This window comes from Alosa alosa, chromosome 10 (genome assembly GCF_017589495.1).
Source record: "Alosa alosa isolate M-15738 ecotype Scorff River chromosome 10, AALO_Geno_1.1, whole genome shotgun sequence".
NCBI lineage: Eukaryota > Metazoa > Chordata > Actinopteri > Clupeiformes > Clupeidae > Alosa > Alosa alosa.
The window spans coordinates 918154-939989 of NC_063198.1; the positions used below are offsets into that span (position 1 = coordinate 918154).

General features: G+C 40.0%; 1 protein-coding gene across 4 annotated transcripts in view; it reads left to right on the forward strand.

The window, feature by feature from the left end:
• dock3 (dedicator of cytokinesis 3) overlaps window positions 1–21836 on the forward strand; it is a 557701-nt gene that overhangs the window by 403278 nt on the left and 132587 nt on the right. For all 4 annotated transcript variants that reach the window (XM_048254372.1, XM_048254373.1, XM_048254374.1 and 1 more), the window contains one exon: window positions 12492–12658. In XM_048254372.1, coding sequence (XP_048110329.1) covers window positions 12492–12658 — 167 coding nt within the window. The remainder of the gene's footprint in view (window positions 1–12491; window positions 12659–21836) is intronic.

Here is a 21836-nt window from a genome sequence, read left to right on the forward strand (position 1 = left end):
ATAAAGAAGTGGTCCCAGATACAGGAAGTGGATGGGACCTTGTACCGAGCGATCCAGGCTCCTCCTTCCAGGGATCCAGTGCTGCAGCTTTTACTGCCCAAGGTGTTGCAAGTCATAGTGCTCACTAGCCTACACAACAACCATGGCCATCTGGGGGTGGACAGGACTACAGATTTGATATGCCAGAGGTGCTACTGGCCCCAGATGTGGCATGAGGTGCAAAAGTGATGTTCTGAGTGTGAGCACTGTGTGGTTGCTAAAGCAAGACAACCCAAGCCAGAACCGTCTTGGGAAATCTGTTAGCCACTAAGCCTTTGTAGATTATCTCCATTGACTTTACTCTCTTGGATTGGACCAGTCCACACAGCACTCCCCAAACGAACTGATGTTTGGTCAGAAGCTACAGTTACCAGTTGACCACCTGTCTATGCTAGTGCTAGAAGACACTTAGAAGAGGCTGCGGCATATCGTAGGCATGGTGGTCCTGACACCGTACCCATATTACCACCTGGCACTCTAGTCTTTTTCTAGTGGGCGGTAGTAGTATAGTGATTAAGGAGCTGGGCTAGCGTGCAGTAGCCTGAAAGTTGTCGGTTCAATTCTTGGCTTCCACTGTTATGCCCTTCAGCAAGGCACTTAACCCCAAGTTGCACCGGGGACAATGTGATCCCTTGTAATATAGCTGAAGGCAAACCTGAACCTGACTACATTCATGTTAACTATCCAATATTCAGATGTCTCTTTTTTTGTAATTGAAATGTGTGCAAATGAGTGCATAATTAATGAGATATTGTTAAATTACATCCATAAACATATATTTTCCGAAAACTTGTAATGCAAAAAAATATTGTCTTTACATAAATAATCAACTAGTAAAGTTTCATAAGAATATCAAGGAGTTAAATTTTTTACCCTATTCACCCATTCTATGTTGCATATGGAGGGCAGTTTTAGGCCGCAAATGCTAATTAGCAGGTTTAAAACTAAAAAAATCAGCTAAGTAAATATGATATTCAGAATCAGCACCCAAAAATTAGGCAACAGAAAGTGTTTTCTCAAATTTGATCCCCCAAGTGATAGTAGTCCCAGTCTTAATTATGCATTATATAAATGATGATGTCATCTAAGTGTGAAAATGGATCGTGAAAATTTGAAGACAAAAAAAATCTTTTTTCTTAGACTCTATACTAGCAAAATATGCAAAAAAAACCAAAACAATTTTTACAAGAAAATCCAGCAGGATTACACAAGACACGTGCTATTTTGTTTTTCGCCAGGAAATACACAGTCCTGGCATGCATGCCACAAGATTTTCAGAGCTATTGCTACACCAGTAGGCTACAGAGGAGAAAGGGCCCGTGACCTAAAGCAATTGTTTTTCAGTCTTTCAACAATCATGCACGAACCGTATGGGACACGGAATAGCCACAGAATTTTTGCAAAGATATGCTTCCATTGGCTACACCAGAGGAGCAAGTAAATATAGCCAATATAAAGTTAATGTTACAGATGTATGGTCTACAATTAAATATTTTCAAATTTCCACAATGGAGGATGTTTTATAGCGTGATCTGCTGTCGATTTGTTGGCTATTTTTAGAAAATGCATTGCAAGCTACCTGGTGCCTGCTGGAACCATTTTTGGATACCCCTGAGTTACAGTATACTGTCAAGCAATAGCCTACTGCTCGGTTTGTTCTAGGTGGAATGCAACTAGGACTAGCTCACTATAGCATTACGAGAACCACTGAAAAAACAACGCAATTTTCCTCAACCTGTTTTCAAAGGTTAGATGTACAGGTTTTGAAGACTGATACTGTTAAGCTTAGGGTAACACATTAAGCATTTCATTATACAGTTGCCCCCTCTTCCTTCGCATGGGATGGAATAGTGTGGCAGATGTGGCCAGGGGTTGACCATGGGATTGGGGGCTGCTTAGTAGGCTACTAGCATTCATCTCTGCTTCCATGGCGTTTCTAGTCCTCAGTCCCAACGTAATGGTCGACTCGTCTCCTCGGCTGTGTAATCGCAACCTACAGTGGGCATCGCTTTCAAATGACCACTTCAGTCGCGCATTACGAGGCGTGAAGCTGTGTGAAGCTTTAGTACCACTTTCAGCCACTGTGCGTTGCTCTGCCACTGTACATCGCTCTGCCTGCAGCCCTACTGAAAAAGCAGGAGACTTGCCGAGAGTAATCCCAGCCTACGAATTCAATACCAAAATAAATCATGCATAATTAAACATTACCTCGATTTAGGCTACTTGGGTATGGCTTAAGGCTTGACTACACGGTGGTAACGAAAATCGAAATCGAAATTTGCTGTCTACATTATTGTCAGTGTTGGGGTAGCGCGAGCTATGCAAATCAAAACAGTGGTGTGATAATTGAGCCAGTAGAGAAATAACTGTTCAGAATTAATCTGTAGCCTTGGGTAGGCTTCTGCAGAAAACAATGTTGTTGCCGATTTAATACTATCTGGCGGCGTTTTTTAACAGGCTACTTAATAGAGGCTTAGACAACTATGACCCACATTTTGGTTTAAAGTAAATTAATTTGCCCTACTTCTTGACTGCAATGTAGTCAATTGACTGCTTGACATGTCATTTTTTTTATGTTTTCTGTACAATAAACAAATACATCTGCTTTATGCCATAGAATTACATTCATATTTGGCTGACTTCTGCAGGCCGCGCAAAAAAAAACACTGCCAGGCCATCCTTAAAAATATTTTCGTTTTGCCGTAACCCGACCCGACCCTGTCAATTTAGAACCGACCCAAATATTTATTTTTTTCCCCTTTTAGTCCGACCGACTTGCCGGTTGTAAACTTGCGTTAAGACCGACCGATTTTTTTTACTCTAAACAACCAATACAAATAAAATACTATATATTTTAGTAGGCCTAAGTATTGTGAATATAAATTGCCTACATACAAACGTAGGCTCTCTTAAATAAAACCCTGTGGCGTCATCTCTACACCATTGGTTTACGCATGTCACACTATGGCCTATACGCTTTGTTTCATTCACACAAACATCTCGACAGCTCTGGAAGAACTGTGCCCAGAACTGTGCCCAGAGTACACAACTGTTTCACCAGCACAGTTAAATGACTTGACTAAAACCGTGCATAACTGGAGGTACTCCTGTTATCTGTTACCTGTCCTCATTTTGCGAATGCGAGGACGATATGAGTCTGTTGCATAGATGTCCGAGTCACACATAATGTTTGAAAACCACTGGCTCGTAATCACAATAATTTAACACACGACAGTTGGATACTTCATCATGTTCCCATGCCTACATTTTGGTGAGTAGCATAGAGATCGTTAAAACAATAAAGTATGGCTCTCCGTTTGGGACATCGAAAACGTAAATTTTTAATAGGGTAGACTACCGTCGGAGATGCTGACTTGCAAAGGCCTCGGGATAACACGCTATCTCCACTATCATCAGTCAATGCCTCCTTGATCAAAGTGGGGAATGAAAGAAAAAGTTTGAGAACCACTGGCTTAACAAGTTACCTGCAGTCCAGAACACACAGAATATTGCAACAGAAAGTTGCCTTTATAATCAACTACTATTTGTCCCAACAGCATTCAAGCAAAGCCTTTATAAAAGTGAAAAAAAAAATATTCCATGAGAAGTAAAATAAAATACTGTTACTGTAGTAACTGTATCCCAAGCTTCAGCTCCCCACGTCTGTGACAGGCAGACGTGACACCGCTAAATTCTCAGCTTGTTTATACCCCACACTGAACGCGTAAGACCGCTAGGCCCATCACTGTGGGGTGCGGTAGCCTAGCCTACTCTCTGGGATTTAAGTCAAGCAATATAACCATACAAATGTTTCAAAATGAGTAATTTCGGCTTTGTCTGAACTGGCCATTGTAGGCTACATAAAAAATAAACAAGTAGGCCTATTCCCTATCCAATGATATCGGTAAATGTTTGTTTTCCAAAGTAAGAATTTCACTTCACCATGCACCTTCGACAATGAATAGCTCATTACACTTATGTTACTGTTGAACGTAGGCCTAACTGGTATCATTACAAACATTATTCGGTGTCCTAAACACTGGCATTTTATGGCATTGTGTCATGTAAGGTCGTTGCAAAATCTAGAGAAATGTGTGAGGTGGTCAGCGGGGGACAATTGAGACACACATTGGATTGTGTTATTACTTGCATTCCACACTATCCACAGCTGTGGTATCGGGGGCAGGAGGATTACTGTTAGTGCAGGCTTTATATAAAATTCTTCAACAGAAGGCCTGCCTCGAATGCAGGCTTGCCCAAAATAAAGGGCTGTGGTTTGCGCAGCCTACAGTAAGTAGGTTAAATAACAGACCCGCCACAATGTGCGGTATGATGATTTTTTACGAGCAAGATGTTTTTGGTGCTCTGCATGTTCTTAAATAACAATGATCATCAGTAGCCTAATATTCGACCATTATTTTGTGTAAATGGGATATGCATTAGTGTTAATTTTGTCACCTATTTTTAATTTAGTCTTAGTCTTAGTCTTGTGATGAAATTTCCTTTTTAGTCTTTGTCATATTTAGTCATTCAAATATAATTTTTGTTAGTCAAGTTTTAGTCGACTAGAGGTCTCGTCATTTTAGTCTAGTTTTAGTCAAAAGAAAACTAAAGGTATCTTAGTCTTAGTCAGTTTTAGTCAACACATTTTAGTCTTTTTTTTATAACAAATTATTTCTGATTACCATTTGAGTCAAATAGTGTTTCACACATCTCAATTTTCCAACAATATTGTGTGTCCACAGGGCTACTTGTCTGTTATAATTACTCATTCTGATTTTTTGTCAGTCAGTATGTTTACATGCACAGGTAAGTCGAGCTACAGTTATAGCTCGGCTAGGATTTGACCATAGACAGTAAAAGATTTGACTGGACCACTGTCATATTCGTAGACCAGTGTTTCTCAAAGTGTGGTCCGGGGATCACTGGTGGTCCATAAGCTAGCCCAAGTGGTCCGTGAGCAGGCGTGGTAAAATATAATATAGATGAGTTGTTTGCAATATTGAACCAACTTGTATGTAAAAACAGTTCTGCAACACTGTCTATGTAAGATATGCCAGTTTAAATCATACAATATGAATCCACACAATAAGCAAAGTGCAAAGACAATAAGCAAGGTGGTTCAGTGAGTAGGCCTATTGTGTAGACTAATTATAGGCTACTGTTGAAGTAGGTCTAATCTTTTTTTTTTTTAGCTAGGGTTAGTTATGTGGTCCTGAAACTGAAAAAGTTTGAGAAACACTGTCGTAGGCCAAAGTATTAATGTTTTACTCATATAAGCTAGATGGCGATATGTAAACACAACACATTCCCCAAACAGACTCTCCATCTTAGCCATAGCTAACTTGCTAGCGAACTTTCCATATTAGCTTACTTGCTAGCAAACTTTGCATCATCAGTCTAACTAGTTAAATTGTTGACATTACATGATGAACATTTTCGTATGGACATTCTGGGGGATGTTAATTTGTATGAGAGACACTTCAACTTCTGGGTATGTAGCTTTGTGGCATAAAGCTTAGGTAGTTAGCTTGCTAACTCTGGCAGAAAATCTCCAGTGTTCTTGTTCCATGTAGTTCTAGTGTTGCAGCCACAGGGTTGCAGCAACAGCATGTAGACTAGCCTACAGGAAAGCTGTTGCATTATGAACTCATTCGAGGAATATTTTGAAAACGTAACAGCTAGATATTCTGTCTTTTCATTTTGTAGGCCGAAAATGAAGAGATTTTATCTTAGTTTTTATTTCATGCAAAACATTTTAGTCTCGTCTTTTTTCGTCAACAATAATGCATCTTAAGATAGTCTTAGTCAGTGTTTCAGGACATTACTGCCGTCTCGTCATCGTCTTGTCTTAGTCGTGAAAAAAAAGGTCGTTGACGAACATATTTCCTCTCGTCTCGTCTGACGAAATTAACACTAATATGCATTGGGTTAGACACCAGGGGCCATATTCACAAAGCCTTTTATCTTACCACTAGGAGTAGGCTACTCCTAAATAGCAATAAAAGATTTTAGCTATAGGAGTTTCTCTTATTAAGTTATTCACAAAGCCTTTCAGACCTAGGCTACTCTTAGTAAGGGAAAATGACAACTCCTGAACAGATTCTGGAGCTGAGCGCTCTAGAATCTTTGACTAACAGTCTAAGAGTGAGTGAGTCTTCGTTGCTATGGATGACGTTATTACTCATGCACGAGCTTGACTGAAGTGTCCACCTTGATTGGCTGATGATTGTAACGCGGGAATGATTCCAAACACCTCCCTTACGATGAGTGGCAGGTGACAGGTCTGAGAATGTGTGCGCTACACAAGGACAGAAGATGATGAATAACTGAATAAAAAGGCAAAGTAAGTAAGGCAAAACAAATAGCCTAGTAGCCTAATGAAACATACGGATTGATGTAGTATCTTTGTAACATCTGTTACTATGCCTATGCCTACGTTTGCAAAAGAGAACATTTTAATTTGATTCACAATAATGTTACATTACAGTTACATGTTGACAATGAGTAGCCTTGTTTTGGTTGTTGTTGGTGGCGTTAGTGCACGTTAGTTATGCCTACAATGCAAAATTGCTTCCTCACGATTGGAAGCTCCTGTAGTCGCATAGGATTTCAAAACAGGCGAAAATGCCACAAAACTGGTTTGTGAATAGGTCTTTGAGTTAGGAGTCCTCTTGACTTCTTTTAAGCTGTCACAGCTGGTGGGAAGGTGTGATTTGTTGGGGGCAGGGCCGGATTAACTGGGCACAAATGTCTGACGACCCCCCCTGCCCCCCAGTCAACGTGAATCGGGTGGTCAGTTAATAGGCTATGCCGAAATAGTTTTCAAAAATGTTTAATATTAGTGTCGGGTGAATTAGGAAATGTTCTCAAAGTAGCCTTATGGCTGAAAGCTGCTTGGGATCCCCCCTGTCAAGCAATATAACCATACAAATGCGCACACTCATCGTTTCAAAAGGACTAAATTCGGCTTTGTCAGAACTGAGCTGTGGACGACACGGCACGGCATGCCCAATTGAAAATAAATTAGCATAGCGCAACACAGACCCGCTTCTCTCGCGTCAGTCACTGACATGAACGAAACACAGAACCCGCTTCTCTCATGGCAGTCACTGACATTAGCCTAGAATAAATGCATGGGGAAAAAAACTTCCCCATGACAAAGACATCGTAAAACACTGAAAGTTAATATTTTGTCACTATAACATACATCTGTCCTTTGTCAAATGTGTTATGTTCCAAGTAGCCTAGTGCGTAATTCTGCTTCATAAAGTTGAACAAATACATTTGCTTATTTCACAGAAAAATATAAATAGCCAGTTATTAATTAGAGTATTAAAATATGGGATATTCTACGGGAAAACATTAAAACGGCAAGACAGCGGGGGGAAGTTAAAATACGTGAGAAACACGGAAAAAGTTGGCATGCATTGTTTCGGTCCCCGTGCACAGGGATTATTTGTCATATTATTAATCACATATGATTATTTGTGAAATTGTGCAAACAGGCGCAACACAACCTATCACTCTGGAAAGAGGAGTGAAACAAGGATGTCCCCTATCTCCGTATTTATTCATCATAGCTATTGAAATATTGGCAGAAAGAATAAGATCTAATGAAAACATCAGAGGTTTGCAATTAAATGGCATAAAAACTATTAATGTATGCAGATGATACAACCTTCATGATCAGACCAGATATAACATCCTTGCAAAACCTCATAAATGATATGGATCACTTTACAAAAATATCTGGATTAAAGCCTAATTATGGAAAATGTCAAATAATGAGATTAGGTTCACTAAAATATACAAATTTCAAACTACCATGTGAAATGCCAGTGAAATGGACAGATGGAGACATTGATGTATTAGGTATCCATATACCAGAGAATATGAAAGAAATAGCCACTCTTAACTTTAACATCAAATTAAAAAAGCTCTCAAAAATTTTACAGCCCTGGCATGGAAATAAACTGACCATCTTTGGTAAAACAACGCTTGTAAATACACTGAATGTGTCACAGTTTACTTACCTGATCCTGGCTCTACCAACACCGGCAGAAACGTTTTATAAGGAATATGAACAACAAATATTTAAATTCATATGGAATGGAAAGAAAGATAAAATCAAACGCACATATCTATATAATGACTATAATGTAGGTGGTACAAAATTGCTGAACTTGAAGGCTATGAACCTATCTTTAAAAGCCTCCCTCATTCCCAAAAAGGAGTGGTTTTCTAGTAGACTCTTAGGAAAGGCTCATTTTATGTTTGAAAAAAAAAAAACTATTTCCATTTAATACAAATACAACCCTCACAGTTTTTTTTAATGAAGGATATTTTTTTCTGAACTGTATCGTCCTTTTTGACAGAGGCACTGCAAAGTTGGCTGCACTTTCAGTATCATCCTCCAGAAAACAATGACCAAATTTTACAACAGATGCTATGGATTAACTCTAATAAACTGAGTGGAGGTGCCACAATGTTCTTGAAGCAAATGTTTGAAAAAGGTATAATGTTTGTAAAAGATATTATAAAGGAAGAAGGGGGATTTATGTCATACTCATTACATGTATAAAACAGACCAGGTGGCTAAAAAAAGCAAAGGTTAATAAAGAACTGTATAATTTTTATCTACAAGCTAAAAATCTGGTGGCAATACCCTATAATATTTTTGACAGTTGGGAAAGATTGCTAGACATACCAATATCATGGAAGCAAGTCTTCACAACTTTGTATGGAACAACAATAGATACAAGAGCAAGATATTTTCAATATAAATTAATCTATAAATATTTAGCTACGAAAAAAATGTTATGGATTTGGGGGAAGGAGTTAACACCAAGTTGTCGATTCTGTAAGGAGGAGGAGGAGACAACAGATCGTTTATTCTGGTATTGCTCACCAGTTGCTTTGTTTTGGATTGAAGTGGAAAGGTGGTTATTGGGTTATGATGTAATATTGCGATTGGATCTTCTCACAGTGCTTCTGGGTGATCTTTCAGCAGAAGCTCACGCTCTTCAGAACATCATTATTTTGTTAGGGAAAATCTTAATCTTCAAAACAACCGACATACATGAATTGAGTATACAGTGGGCATCGCTTTCAAATGGCCACTTCAGTCGCGCATTACGAGGTGTGAAGCTGCGTGAAGCTTTAGTACCACTTTCAGCCACTGTGCGTCGCTCTGCCACTGTACATCGCTCTGTTTGCCGCCCCTTCTGAAAAAGCTCGATTTACCTCGATTTAGGCTACTTGGGTATGGCTTAAGGCTTGACTACACGGTGGTAACGGAAATCGAAATTTGCTGTCTACATTATTGTCAGTGTTGGGTTAACGCAACTACGCAAATCAAAACAGTGGTGTGATAATTGAGCCAGTAGAGAAATAACTGTTCAGAATTAATCTGTAGCCATGGGTAGGCTTCTGCAGAAAACAATGTTGTTGCCGATTTAATACTATCTGGCGACGTTTTTAACAGGCTACGCAATAGAGGCTTAGACAACTATGACCCACATTTTGGTTTCGTAAATTAATTTGCCCTACTTCTTGCAAACGGGATTCACTTGCTGTTGACCAAATATTTCTTTATTAGGGCAGGGCAGGCATATTTCTGGCTATTAAATTATTTCTAAACCAGTCTGCTAAAGTCTGTAGTGAAAAGTCTCTTTAGGGTTTTCCAGCTCCATTTCTTTTTACGAGACACCCTGCTCACTTGAGACCTCTGCCGGTTGTTGCAGCGTCATTGCAGCGTCACTGGAAAAATACAAATTAAAGTTGCGTGATGCCGCGTGATCCCACGCGCGGACCGCGAGTGAAGCTGGCCAAGTCGAAGCACTGCCCACTGTAGGGAGGGCGCTAACGTGTATGCTTGTATTCCAGTCAACGAAGATATGTGTACTTTACGTGGAAAGTACTTGTTACCAGGGCTCCGAACCGGTTCAAGGAACGAAAACGAAAACCGAAAACGAACAGAATGTTACGGAATTTTACGAGGAACGGAAACGAAAACAAAATGGTCTTCAACTGTTCCGGAACAGAAATGTTATTCTGAAATCCACAAATCCAAAAAAAATTTCACAAAAGCATATCCTAAGTGTTCTACTCGTTTGATTGTAGGCGAACAGCCTAATAATTTGATTTTTGCAGTTTGAAAAAAAAAACGAATAAATGGACCTTTGGTCCAAATGTGTATATTTTGTCTTGCTGTTGTAATGTAACCTATCCGTCTGCCACTTCGGATCTTAGGCCAGCTCATAGCGTAGGCTACTGAAACTGATTTGGAAATTGTTTGTAGCCTATGCGTAATAGCCTATTTTGCCTGTCCACGCTTTGTCGTTTTTTAAAGTCGGGATTTGAAATGTTTTGCATAATTATAGCCTATTCTATGTAGAAGAGTTAAACGGGAAATTTGAGATAGGCCTTGTCAGCAACAGACAGGTTCGTTTATAAACAGGGTTGGAATTATGGCGCAAGCCTTTGAAGATCTCCATATGGATAAAACTTAGGCTACAACCAGGTAAGGAGTTTAGCACGTATCCAGAAATATTTTTGATAAGAAATTATTTATAGGCATAGGTTAGGCCATGGGATGGATAGCCCATCTAAATATTTTTGGATGCCGCCTGTGATTTATTATTTTTGGGCATAGCTACGGTATAGGCTAAATCAAGGGGAAATAATTAGTACGTCTATTCTAAGGTAAAGTCCACAAAAATAGACTTGATAGGCCCGCCAAACACTGCGGAACTTTAAGAACTTAAGCGATATTTTTATGCGTTCGAACCGGTTCAGGACCGATATGTTGGTGGCGGAACACATGCAAGAACGAAAATGTTAAACATAGGCCTACTTGAACCGTTCGGAACGGAACGTTTGAAAAATAATTTCTTTTTTACTCATTTGCGTTACTTGTAAACCATTACTACCCACCACTGGTCACCGTGGACCAAGGAAAGAAGGGCCGAAACCAATGTCTCCCTGGCTACTGCGGTGCCACTAACAGAACTCTGTAGCCCTCTTGAGAGACTGTTCAACATATGAGGGATCAAGGATAGAGGGGGCAAAGGGATATAGCAATTCTTCCGGCTTCTCTTGAGACAACACATCTAGGCCCAACGGGCCTCTCGGATAACTTAGGGAAAGCCACATCTGGCAATTGGTCATCTCACTCGATGCAAAGAGGGCTATACCAAAGCGAGCCCACAAATTCGCCACCACCTCTGGGTGCAGTCTCCATTCTCCTGAGAGAGGCCCTTTCAGCCACTACTGCAGGGGGTGGGCTCTGAGGAGACTGAATAGTACCACCATCACCACTGCAAAGATCAGCCAGAGCATTTTCTGGAAGCAAATCAGATCTAGCTCAGGCAAAATGCATATGCAACCACCAGAATTCTTGCCACTCACTGAGAAGTGAGAGTGACCCTCATTGCGAGGGTATTCAGGTGGAACCTGAATCTGTAAACTACCTGACCTATAACCAAAAGACGTCTTTTAAGTCGATGGTGGATTGGGATTAAATTCGCACTGGCTTCCAGATTAAGGTTGTTCACCTCAAGCTCGAAAATGTATGAATAATACTGTACCAAGATGAGACTATAGATATAATATCTAACAACCAAAACATATTGGTGCTTGCTCCACATCAAACACACATACAGTAAAAGGAGACATAGCCTACTAAATATCACTGCAACACAGACAAACTATTTGATGTAGCTGATGCTGGGCAGAAATGGGGGTTAAATGTGATTAATCTGTTTTTTACATGTTTTTCTGACATGTCATTTGTAAAACAACAAATATGGCCTGATATGGACACAGGACCTACTGAAGTGCACCAGTCTCAATTGTTATTTGTTCATAAACACCTCAGAAAATGTCATGTTTTGTCCAGACTGCCCCTATTTTTAATTGTCGGTGAAGACTTGAGTAGCCTACAGCGAAATTTATCAAACCAGAGTCTGTCTAAACATTGTCTGGTCAAACTACCGTGTACTTTGGTTAAATGTTTTGCATAGTCAACAAGTTGGCAGGTCTGCAAATTGCTCTGTGAGCTTCATTCAACCACCCAAACACTCCCTTACATTGAGCTAACCGTAATAGACATCACAAAAAAATGCACTATAAAAGCTCTATTGTAGAATTTACAGCAAATTATTGGTGGAAAGGTCTATATTATAATGTTATAGCAGTAAACTACTGTTAACAATGGTAATGTTGCAATCTCACAAAGTCAGGTGTATCTACAGTATGGCTTCATTTCCATTTATCGAAAACCAGCATTCAGATACATGATTTCATGTCCATTAAAATAGAAATATTTATAGAGGGTCCCAGATATCAAAGGCTTCATTTTGATTGTTTGGTAGATTTTATATAATTGTTATTAGTTCACTGAACTGATATACCTTTGCTGGAATAATTTTCTTGACAAAAGTCCACAGATTTGCAAATCTATGCAGTTAATCCCATTCCTGAGAGTTTGGACGTCCTGCAGTTGGACCGTGTGCCTGACCGCATTAAGAGTTTCTATCGTGTGAACAATGTAAGGCGGTTCCGCTATGACAGGCCCTTCCACAAAGGCCCTAAAGACCATGAGAATGAATTCAAGGTAAGTCTGATACATATGAGCTGCTGTATTTGTAATTTTTCAAAGCCTTATGTAACACTGTATTGTACTATCCAGAAGTACTCCAACGCCAAATCAGAAAAAGCTCGGACGTTGTGTAAAATACAAATAAAAACACAATGTAATAATCTGCAAATCTCATAAACTCCGACAAAAAGGACACCGACAACATATCAAAGGAGGAATGTTTCACAACTAATTAGGGTGACTGGCAACATGATTGGGTATGAAAAAGAGCATCCCATAGAAGCAGAGTCTCTTAGAAGTAAAGATGAAAGGATCTTTGTCACTCTGTGCAAATCTGCAACAATGTACATGAAATTGTGACGTATTTGGGGAGTTCATCTTCTAAAGTACATAATATCATTAAAATATTCAGAGTATCCAGAGAAATCTTGGCAAACCAGGGACAGAGCTGAAAAACAACATTGGATGGCCGTGGTCTTTTGGACCTCTGATGGCACTGCATTAAAACCAGACCTGTTTCTGTAATTCATTGTATGAGCTCAGGGTCTGAGCTTGTTTAAAATGGACTGAGGTAATGTGGGAAAAATGTACTGTGGTTAGACCAATCAAAATTTGCAATCTTTTTAGAAATGATGGACTCATCTGGGCTAAAGATGAGAGGGCCTATCCAAGTATCAAAGCTATCCATCTTGTGTCAGTGCTCAGTTCGAGCATTAGTGTCTACAGCATGGGCATCTTGCACATCTGGCAAGGCACAATCAATTCTGAATAATGTATACATGTTTTGAGCAACATATACTGCTATCCAGCCAATGTCTTTTCCAGGCAAGACCTAGCATGGCTAACGCCAAACCTCATCTCATTGAGATGGGGTCTGGGAACTACATGTACATTTTTTTGTATTTGAAACGTGGTTTACGAATGCCCAGAGGGCGGCGCTACGAATGTCTATCGAATGCGTCTGTACGTAGCTCATAACCGCTTCGGTGTGTCGTCATCGTCTTGCTGTCCCCCCTCCATTCTGTGATTGGTTCCTTCGTTGAGGTGAAAACGAAGTCCATGGAATCCAGGCTGCCTAGCAGCGTGAATAAAATCGCAAACGTAAGGCAGCATGGGAAAACCTAGGCTAGGGAAGACCTTGAACATTTCAGGAGAACAATGCCAAAATGAATTCTGCACATATTTAAACAGTATTCCACCATAGAGGAAGAGTCCAGGTGCTAAAATGGCCTGTCTTCAGTCCAAACCTGTCAAATTCGGTGCATCATGTGGTGGTCATGTCATCATGTCAGGTCAGCGCAGCGCATTACAAGGACTGAGTTACTAGCTATTCAGGACCTTTACAGCCAGCACTGCAAGAGAAAGACCAAGCGGATCCTTGCTGACCCCAGTTATCCCAGCCAGTCTCTTCACCCTCCTACCATCTGGTAGAAGGTACAAGAGCATGCGGACCTGTACTAGCAGATACAAAGACGGTTTCTATCCACAAGCCACCAGGATGCTGAACTGTCATTCTCTTCCTCATACCTAATAAACCTCAAACCTCCTCAGGCTTTTTTTTTTATTTTTACAGTGCATGAAAATTATCCAAAGTCGTCTTCTTATTATTACAGTGCATAAAAATGCACTGTACTGTTCTTCCTAGGCTTCTTATTATTATTCCGATTACCACTTTTTCCGTACGCAATTTCTCTTGAACCCGTTAACATAGAAACTTCATTCAAATTCGTAAAGTAGGTCTTCAAATGGACCAGATTGCTATGACTTTTCATATTTGTAACTTTTATACTTTTTAAACTGTGAATTAAAACTATTTCAAAACCCCCCATAGACTTAACATTGGCCATTATGACATCACGATAGCAATTATAATCCTGTGTCAGGTGTTCGGGCCACCTGCAGCAACTGTCGCTCTTTCAGGCTTTAAGCATACAATAGACCAATTTCACAGTGTCCAGGTGTCCGGCCTCATTGATGTTAATGATACCTTAATTAGCAGGGTAAAACGTCTTCCTGTTTCTGTCTTTCCTGTGGAATTTTCTTTTGCTGTCTATGGGACAGTGCTCTTCCACAGGAAGTTGATTTACACAGCGGCCCTATCTTGTGAAATAGGCTAATCTGGCTCTCTTAAGACTACAGATCCTGTTCAACTGTTTCCTCTGCCCGAAACTGTTTCAAAATAAAAGTCCTCACTACAATAATTCACTGTTAAACAATTTAACCATTTAAACTACTCAACTATTTAACTGTTCAGTCATTCCAACTCAGTTATCCTCAACTAATCCTCCAGCCAACTACATTAAACCACCACCTACCTAGCAACCAATATAGCAACCATTGGAATTGAGCATCTATGTCAGTTTCCATAGAAAGCAACATGATTATATTAGCAGACCACTGTAGTAACTCCTTTATTTCTGATAGTAGCCACCATGGACACCCTAGCAACAACCTAGCAATGACCTCAAGTACCCTAGCAACAACCTAGCAACCACTTTCACAGTTAAAATCTAGCAACCAACATAGCAACCAACATGATTAACCTAGCAACCAGCATAGCAACCACCACAACTAACCTTGCAACAGCCTAGAAACCACCTTTAGTACCCTAGCAACAACCTATCAACCAATCCCACGATGACAACCTAGCAACTAACATAGCAACCAACATGATTACCCTAGTAACCAGAATAGCAACTACTATAACTACCCTAGCAACAGCCTAGCAACCACTATAACTACCCTAGCAACCACCTCAAGTACCCTAGCAACAGCCTACCAACCATGAGAACCACCCTAGCAACAGCCTAGCAACCACTTCCACAGTTACAACCAATATAGCAACCAATGAGATTAATTTAGCAACCAGCATAACAATCACCACAACTAAACTAAATGTTCCACACAACTTCTTGTTCAGACCATGGTCATCTCTAAGATGGACTATTGTAATTCAGTATTAGCTGCCTTATCTGCTTGTGTAATAAGATCATTACAGCTGATTTAGAATGCTGGAGCACGCCTGGTCTTCAATCAGCCAAAGAGGACACATGTAACTCCTCTCCTAGTTACTCTCCATTGGCTCCCTATAATAGCCAGAATTAAATTTAAATCTCTTACTTTGGCCTATAGGACACTGACTGGATCTGCTCCTAGTTATTTTAACTTAATAATCAAGCCTTACATCCCCAACCGCCCACTGTGGTCTTCTGATGAGCGTCTGTTATGTCGACCATTCATAAAAACTAGGTCTAATTCAAGACTCTATTTCTCAGTGGTTCCATGTTGGTGGAACGAGTTGCCCAGTGCTCTCCGTTCCTGTGGTAGTTTTGGGTCGTTTAAGAGGGGTCTAAAGACATTCCTGTTTGTATAATATTTTTTTTTTCATCAGGCTGTTGATTAATTTTACATTAATTCGACTTATTGTTTATTATTGATATTCTCCTTAATGTAGTCTTACCATGTCATTGGACATTATTGTTTTATAATTGCTTTTCCCCTCATTTTCATTTCTTATTTTATTAGGCTAAAAACAACCATAAACCATAGCAACCATGTAAAATACCCTAGCAACAGCATACCAACTACTTCCACAGTTTCAACCTAGCAACCCATATAGCAACCAATGAAATTAACCTAGCAATCAGCATAGCAATCACCATAACTACCCTAGCAACAGCCTAGCAACCACCTCAAGTACCCTAGCAACCACCTAGCAAGCATGAAAAATACCCTAGCAACAGCCTAGCAACCACTTCCACAGTCACAACCTAGCAACCAATATAGCAACCATTGAGAATAACCTAGCAACCAGCATAGCAACCACCACAACAATAGCAATCAACATGATTACCCTAGCAACCAACCTAGCAACCACTTGAGTTATTATAGCAACCACCACAACTACCCTAGCAACCATCTTAATGACCCTAGTCAATGTAAGAACAACCATAGCAACCATCATAGCAACCACTTTATTTTGCATAGCAACCACCTGATGTTCCCTAGCAACAACCTAGCAATCTGAATTATCATAGCAACACCTTAGCAATCACCACTATGTCAACCTTGCAATGACAACATGATTACCCTAGCAACCAGCATTGCAAACAATTTATTTGGAATAGCAACCATCATATGTACCCTAGCAACACTATTGTAACTATCTTAGTGTTAATTTTGTCACCTATTTTTAATTTAGTCTTAGTCTTAGTCTTGTGACGAAATGTCCTTTTTAGTCTTTGTCATATTTAGTCATTCAAGTATCATTGTTGTTAGTCAAGTTTTAGTCAACTAAAAGTCTCGTCATTTTAGTCTAGTTTTAGTCAAAAGAAAACTAAAGCTATCTTAGTCTTAGTCAGTTTTAGTCAAAACATTTTAGTCTTTTTTTATAACAAATTATTTCTGATTACCATTTCAGTCAAATAGTGTTTCACACATCTCAATTTTCTAACAATTACTCATTCTGATTTTTTTTCAGTCAATGTTTACATGCATACAGTTATAGCTCGGCTGGGATTTGACCATAGACAGTAAAAGATTTGACTGGACTACTGTCATGATCTTCGTAGACCAGTGTTTCACATAGTGTGGTCCGGGGACCACTGGTGGTCTGCAAGCTATCCCAAGTGGTCCACGAGCAGACGTGGTAAAATATAATATAGATGGGTTGTTTGCAATATTGAACCAACTTGTATGTAAATTCAAACAGTTCTACAACACTGTCTATGTCAGATATGCCAGTTTAAATCATATGAATCCTCTGACACAATTAAGCAAAGTGCAAAGACAATAAGCAAGGTGGTTCAGTGAGTATTGTGTAGGCTAATATACTGCTAGGTGGTCCGTTTTAGCTAGGTGGTCCGTTCGTTTCTTTTTTATTGATTAGTTAAGTGGTCCTTCATCTGAAAAAGCTTGAGAAACACTGTCTTAGACCCAAGTATGAATGTTTTACTCCGCCACGCTAGATGGCGATATGCGCCCAAACGCAACACAAACTCTCCATCTTAGCTAACTTGCTAGCGAACTTTCCATATTAGCTTACTTGCTAGCAAACTTTGCATCATCAGTGTAACTAGTTAAATAGTTGACATTACTTGCTGAAAAATTCCGTATGGACATTCTGGGGGATGTTAATTTGTATATGTATGAGAGAAGCTTCAACTTCTGGGTATGTAGCATTGTGGCATAAAGCTTAGGTAGTTAGCTTGCTAACTCTGGCAGAAATCTCCAGTGTTCTTGTTCCATGTAGTTTTGTGCTGCAGCCACAGGGTTGCAGCAACAGCACGTAGACTAGCCTACAGGAAAGCTGCTGCTCATGAACCAACTCATTCGGAATATTTTGAAAACTTAACAGCTAATCTGTCTTCTCATTTTGTAGATGAAAATGAAGAGAGATTTTATCTTAGTTTTTATTTCATGCAAAACATTTTAGTCCGTCTTTTTTCGTCAACAATAATGCATCTTACGATAGTCTTAGTCAGTGTTTCAGGACATTAGTGCAGTCTCGTCATCGTCTCGTCTTAGTCATGAAAAAAAAGGTTGTTGACGAACATTTTTCCTCTCGTCTCGTCTGACGAAATTAACACTAAACTATCTCTGCATTATTTGTCTTTACTCTGTATGATATTTTACATTATATTTTTTGCATTTTCATGCACTGGTAATTCCTTGGGAACTTTTTCCATATGCAATTTCTCTTGAACCGTTTAACTTAAGGGCATTTAAGCGGCATTTAACTTAACCGTTTAAAAAAAAAGTATATATACTTATACTTAACTTAGGAACTTCATTCAGGCTTTGTAATGTAGATCTTCAAATGGACCAGGTTGCTATGACTTTTCATATGTGTTACTTTTATACTTTTTAAACTATGAATTCAAAACTATTAAAAATGTCCCCATAAACTTCAAAATAAAAGTCCTCACTATAGTTCACTGTTTAACCATTTAAACTACTCAACTGTTTAACTGTTCAGCCATTCCAACAAACTATCTGTCTGTGAAAATGCGGATTTCACTCACCAAATAAAGAAATCTCCACAAATAGCCTACTGTACATACTACAGCGAGTTATTTGCACTGGTATGTTAACATCGGAATTGACGTCCATGGTGTTATGGATTCATTTGTCTGCAGCGGAACATACAACTTCTCTCTGGAACACCTTATTAGCTGAAGAGTAACAACAGGTTGAGCACCTTCTGCATAGTGTGCGTCAATATCCCCAAACCCTCGGATGCGCATTAGAACTTATTTCGGTAGGTCAGTCACTTGTGCAGCACAGGCTTTTCCCAAACTGGTGGTGCTTAAAAGGCAATACAACTGTGTTCAAAGCAGGATGAGGATAACCTAAGGTATACTACTAGTAGAAGGCTAGTAGTAGGCAGTGTACATATCTATCAAACCACCTAGATGGTGAGGGTGGCACAAAATGAGCTCAGGGAGGCCTTCATGCATTGTAGAATGTTTTAAGCTTGTAAAAGTTTGAGAACTCATGATTTGAAGGCCCGTTGAAACTACAATAAATAGGTCTAAAAATTAGGTTTATTGTGTGTGTGACTGTTCAGTACTGTTCATATTGACATTTTTAAAAGCAGACTTAAAAGTAACTCAAAAGTTACTTTCTCTAGTAACTAATTACTTTTGATATACAGTAATTGGTAAGGTAATTCAATTACTTTTGAAAGAAGTAACTAGTAACTGTAACTAATTACTAATTTTCTACTAACTTGCCCAACACTAGCAACAACCTGCTATCAACCACTTCCATGATGACAACCAACATAGCAACAAATATGATTAACCTAGCAACCACCGTAACTACCCTAGCAACAGCCTAGCAACCACCTTAAATACCCTAGCAACAGCCTAGCAACCATGTAAAATACCCTAGCAACAGCCTAGCAACAACTTCCTCAATGACAGTCTAGCAACTAACATAGCAACCAACATGATTACCCTAGCACTCCCATTAGCCACCCCTCACACAGCTACACCCCCCTCCCCTCGCAACCCATTAATCCCCCCAACACACATACACCCCAACACACATACATTACCCCCCTTCCACCAACACACACCATTACACCCCACCCCCTCACACACACACATTACATTATATTACATTACATTTAGCAGACACTTCTTGACCAAAGTGACTTTAATATGTCAGCTATATTACAAGGGATCACATTGTCCCCGGAGCAACTTGGGGTTAAGTGCCTTGCTCAAGGGCACAACGGTGGAAGCTGGGAATTGAACCGACTACTTTCACGCTACTGCACGCTAGCCCAGCTCCTTAACCACTACACTACCACCGCCCCACACATAAAGGGGCAGCCGTGGCCTACTGGTTAGCGCTTCAGACTTGTAACCGGAGGGTTGCCGGTTCGAACCCCAACCAGTAGGCACGGCTGAAGTGCCCTTGAGCAAGGCACCTAACCCTTCACTGCTCGCCAAGCGCCGCTGTTGTTGCAGGCAGCTCACTGCGCCGGGATTAGTGTGTGCTTCATCTCACTGTGTGTTCACTGTGTGCTGAGTGTGTTTCACTAATTCACGGATTGGGATAAATGAGACCAACCAGAGACCAAATATCAAAAGAATATATACAGTCGTATGCAAAAGTTTGGGCACCCCTCTGAGATTTCATGACAATTTGCTCGTCCTTTATAATAGCAGATCACAGCAACAAGATTTGTTTTCCTACAAAGATGTAGACGTTTGAGAGTAGCATTACATAGTTTTATTATAATAAAATAAAATGCAAAAAATGGGATGTGCAAAAGTTTGGGCACCCTTTTAATAGCATTCATTTCAAGACCTGTACGGATTTATAGCTGACAGGTTGCAGCACAAAACTGCTTTGATTAGCTCGTTAGACCTTCAATTACAAAGACAGGTGGAACTAATCATGAAAAAGGCTATTTAACATAGGTAATAGCTGGCTGTGCTTGTCCTAGGTTCTTTCTTAGAGAGTGGCAACATGGGGACCTCAAAACAACTCTCCACTGACCTGAAAGCTAAGATAATCCAACATTATGAATTAGGAGAAGGGTACAAAAAATTATCTGACAGGTTTAGACTGTAAACAGACAGAAATGTAGTTGTGAAATGGAAGGCCACAGGAACAGTCCGTGTGAAGGAAAGATGTGGTAGGCCGAGAAAAATAGGGGAAAGGCACAGGCGAAGGATGGTTAAAATAGTCACAGAGAAGCCACAGACCACCTCCAGAGAGCTACAACATCTGGCTGCTGATGGTGTAGTTGTTGACCGTTCCACAATCCAGCATACTTTGCACCAGGAAGAGCTAATTGGAAGGGTGATGCGCAAAAAGCCTTTCCTGAGTGTTCGTCACAAGAAGAGTCGCATGAGGTATGCAAAAGCACATCTGGACGAGCCAGAAGCATTTTGGAACAAAATACTGTGGTCAGGTGAGACCAAGATTGAGTTATTTGGTCATAACACGAACAGGTATGCATGGCGGAAAAAACACACTGCATTCCATGAAAAGAACTTGTTGCCCACTGTAAAGTTTGGTGGAGGATCCATCATGTTATGGGGCTGTGTGGCTAGCACAGGTACTGGAAAACTTGTTAAAGTTGAGGGCCACATGAATTCCTTACAGTATCAGGAGATTCTTGACAAGAATGTTCAAGAGTCAGTCACAAAGTTGAAGCTACGCCGGGGTTGGATCTTTCAGCAGGACAATGATCTTAAGCACCGTTCAAAATCCACCAAGGAATTCATGCAGAAGCACAAGTTCAATGTTCTGGAATGGCCATCCCAGTCCCCAGACCTTAACATCATTAAAAATGTATGGATGTATTTGAAGAAGGCTGTCCACGCACGGAGGCCAAGAAACCTGACTGAACTAGAGGCGTTTTGTGTGGAGGAATGGGCCAATATACCACCTGCCAGACCCGCTACAGGAGGCGTCTACAGGCCGTTATTGCAGCAAAAGGAGGCAATACTAAATATTAATGGAATTATTTCTTAGGGGTGCCCAAATTTATGCACATGCCTATTTTTCTTTAAATGCACATAAATATGTTTCTGTTGGACCAATAAAAGTTATTTCACTACTGAGATGTTTCTGTTACCATAAGGTATAACATATGTTAAAATGAAGTTGCTGCTTCAAAAGCTCAGCAAGTGACAAACTGATGCAGTGGTTTTCGTAAGGGGTGCCCAAA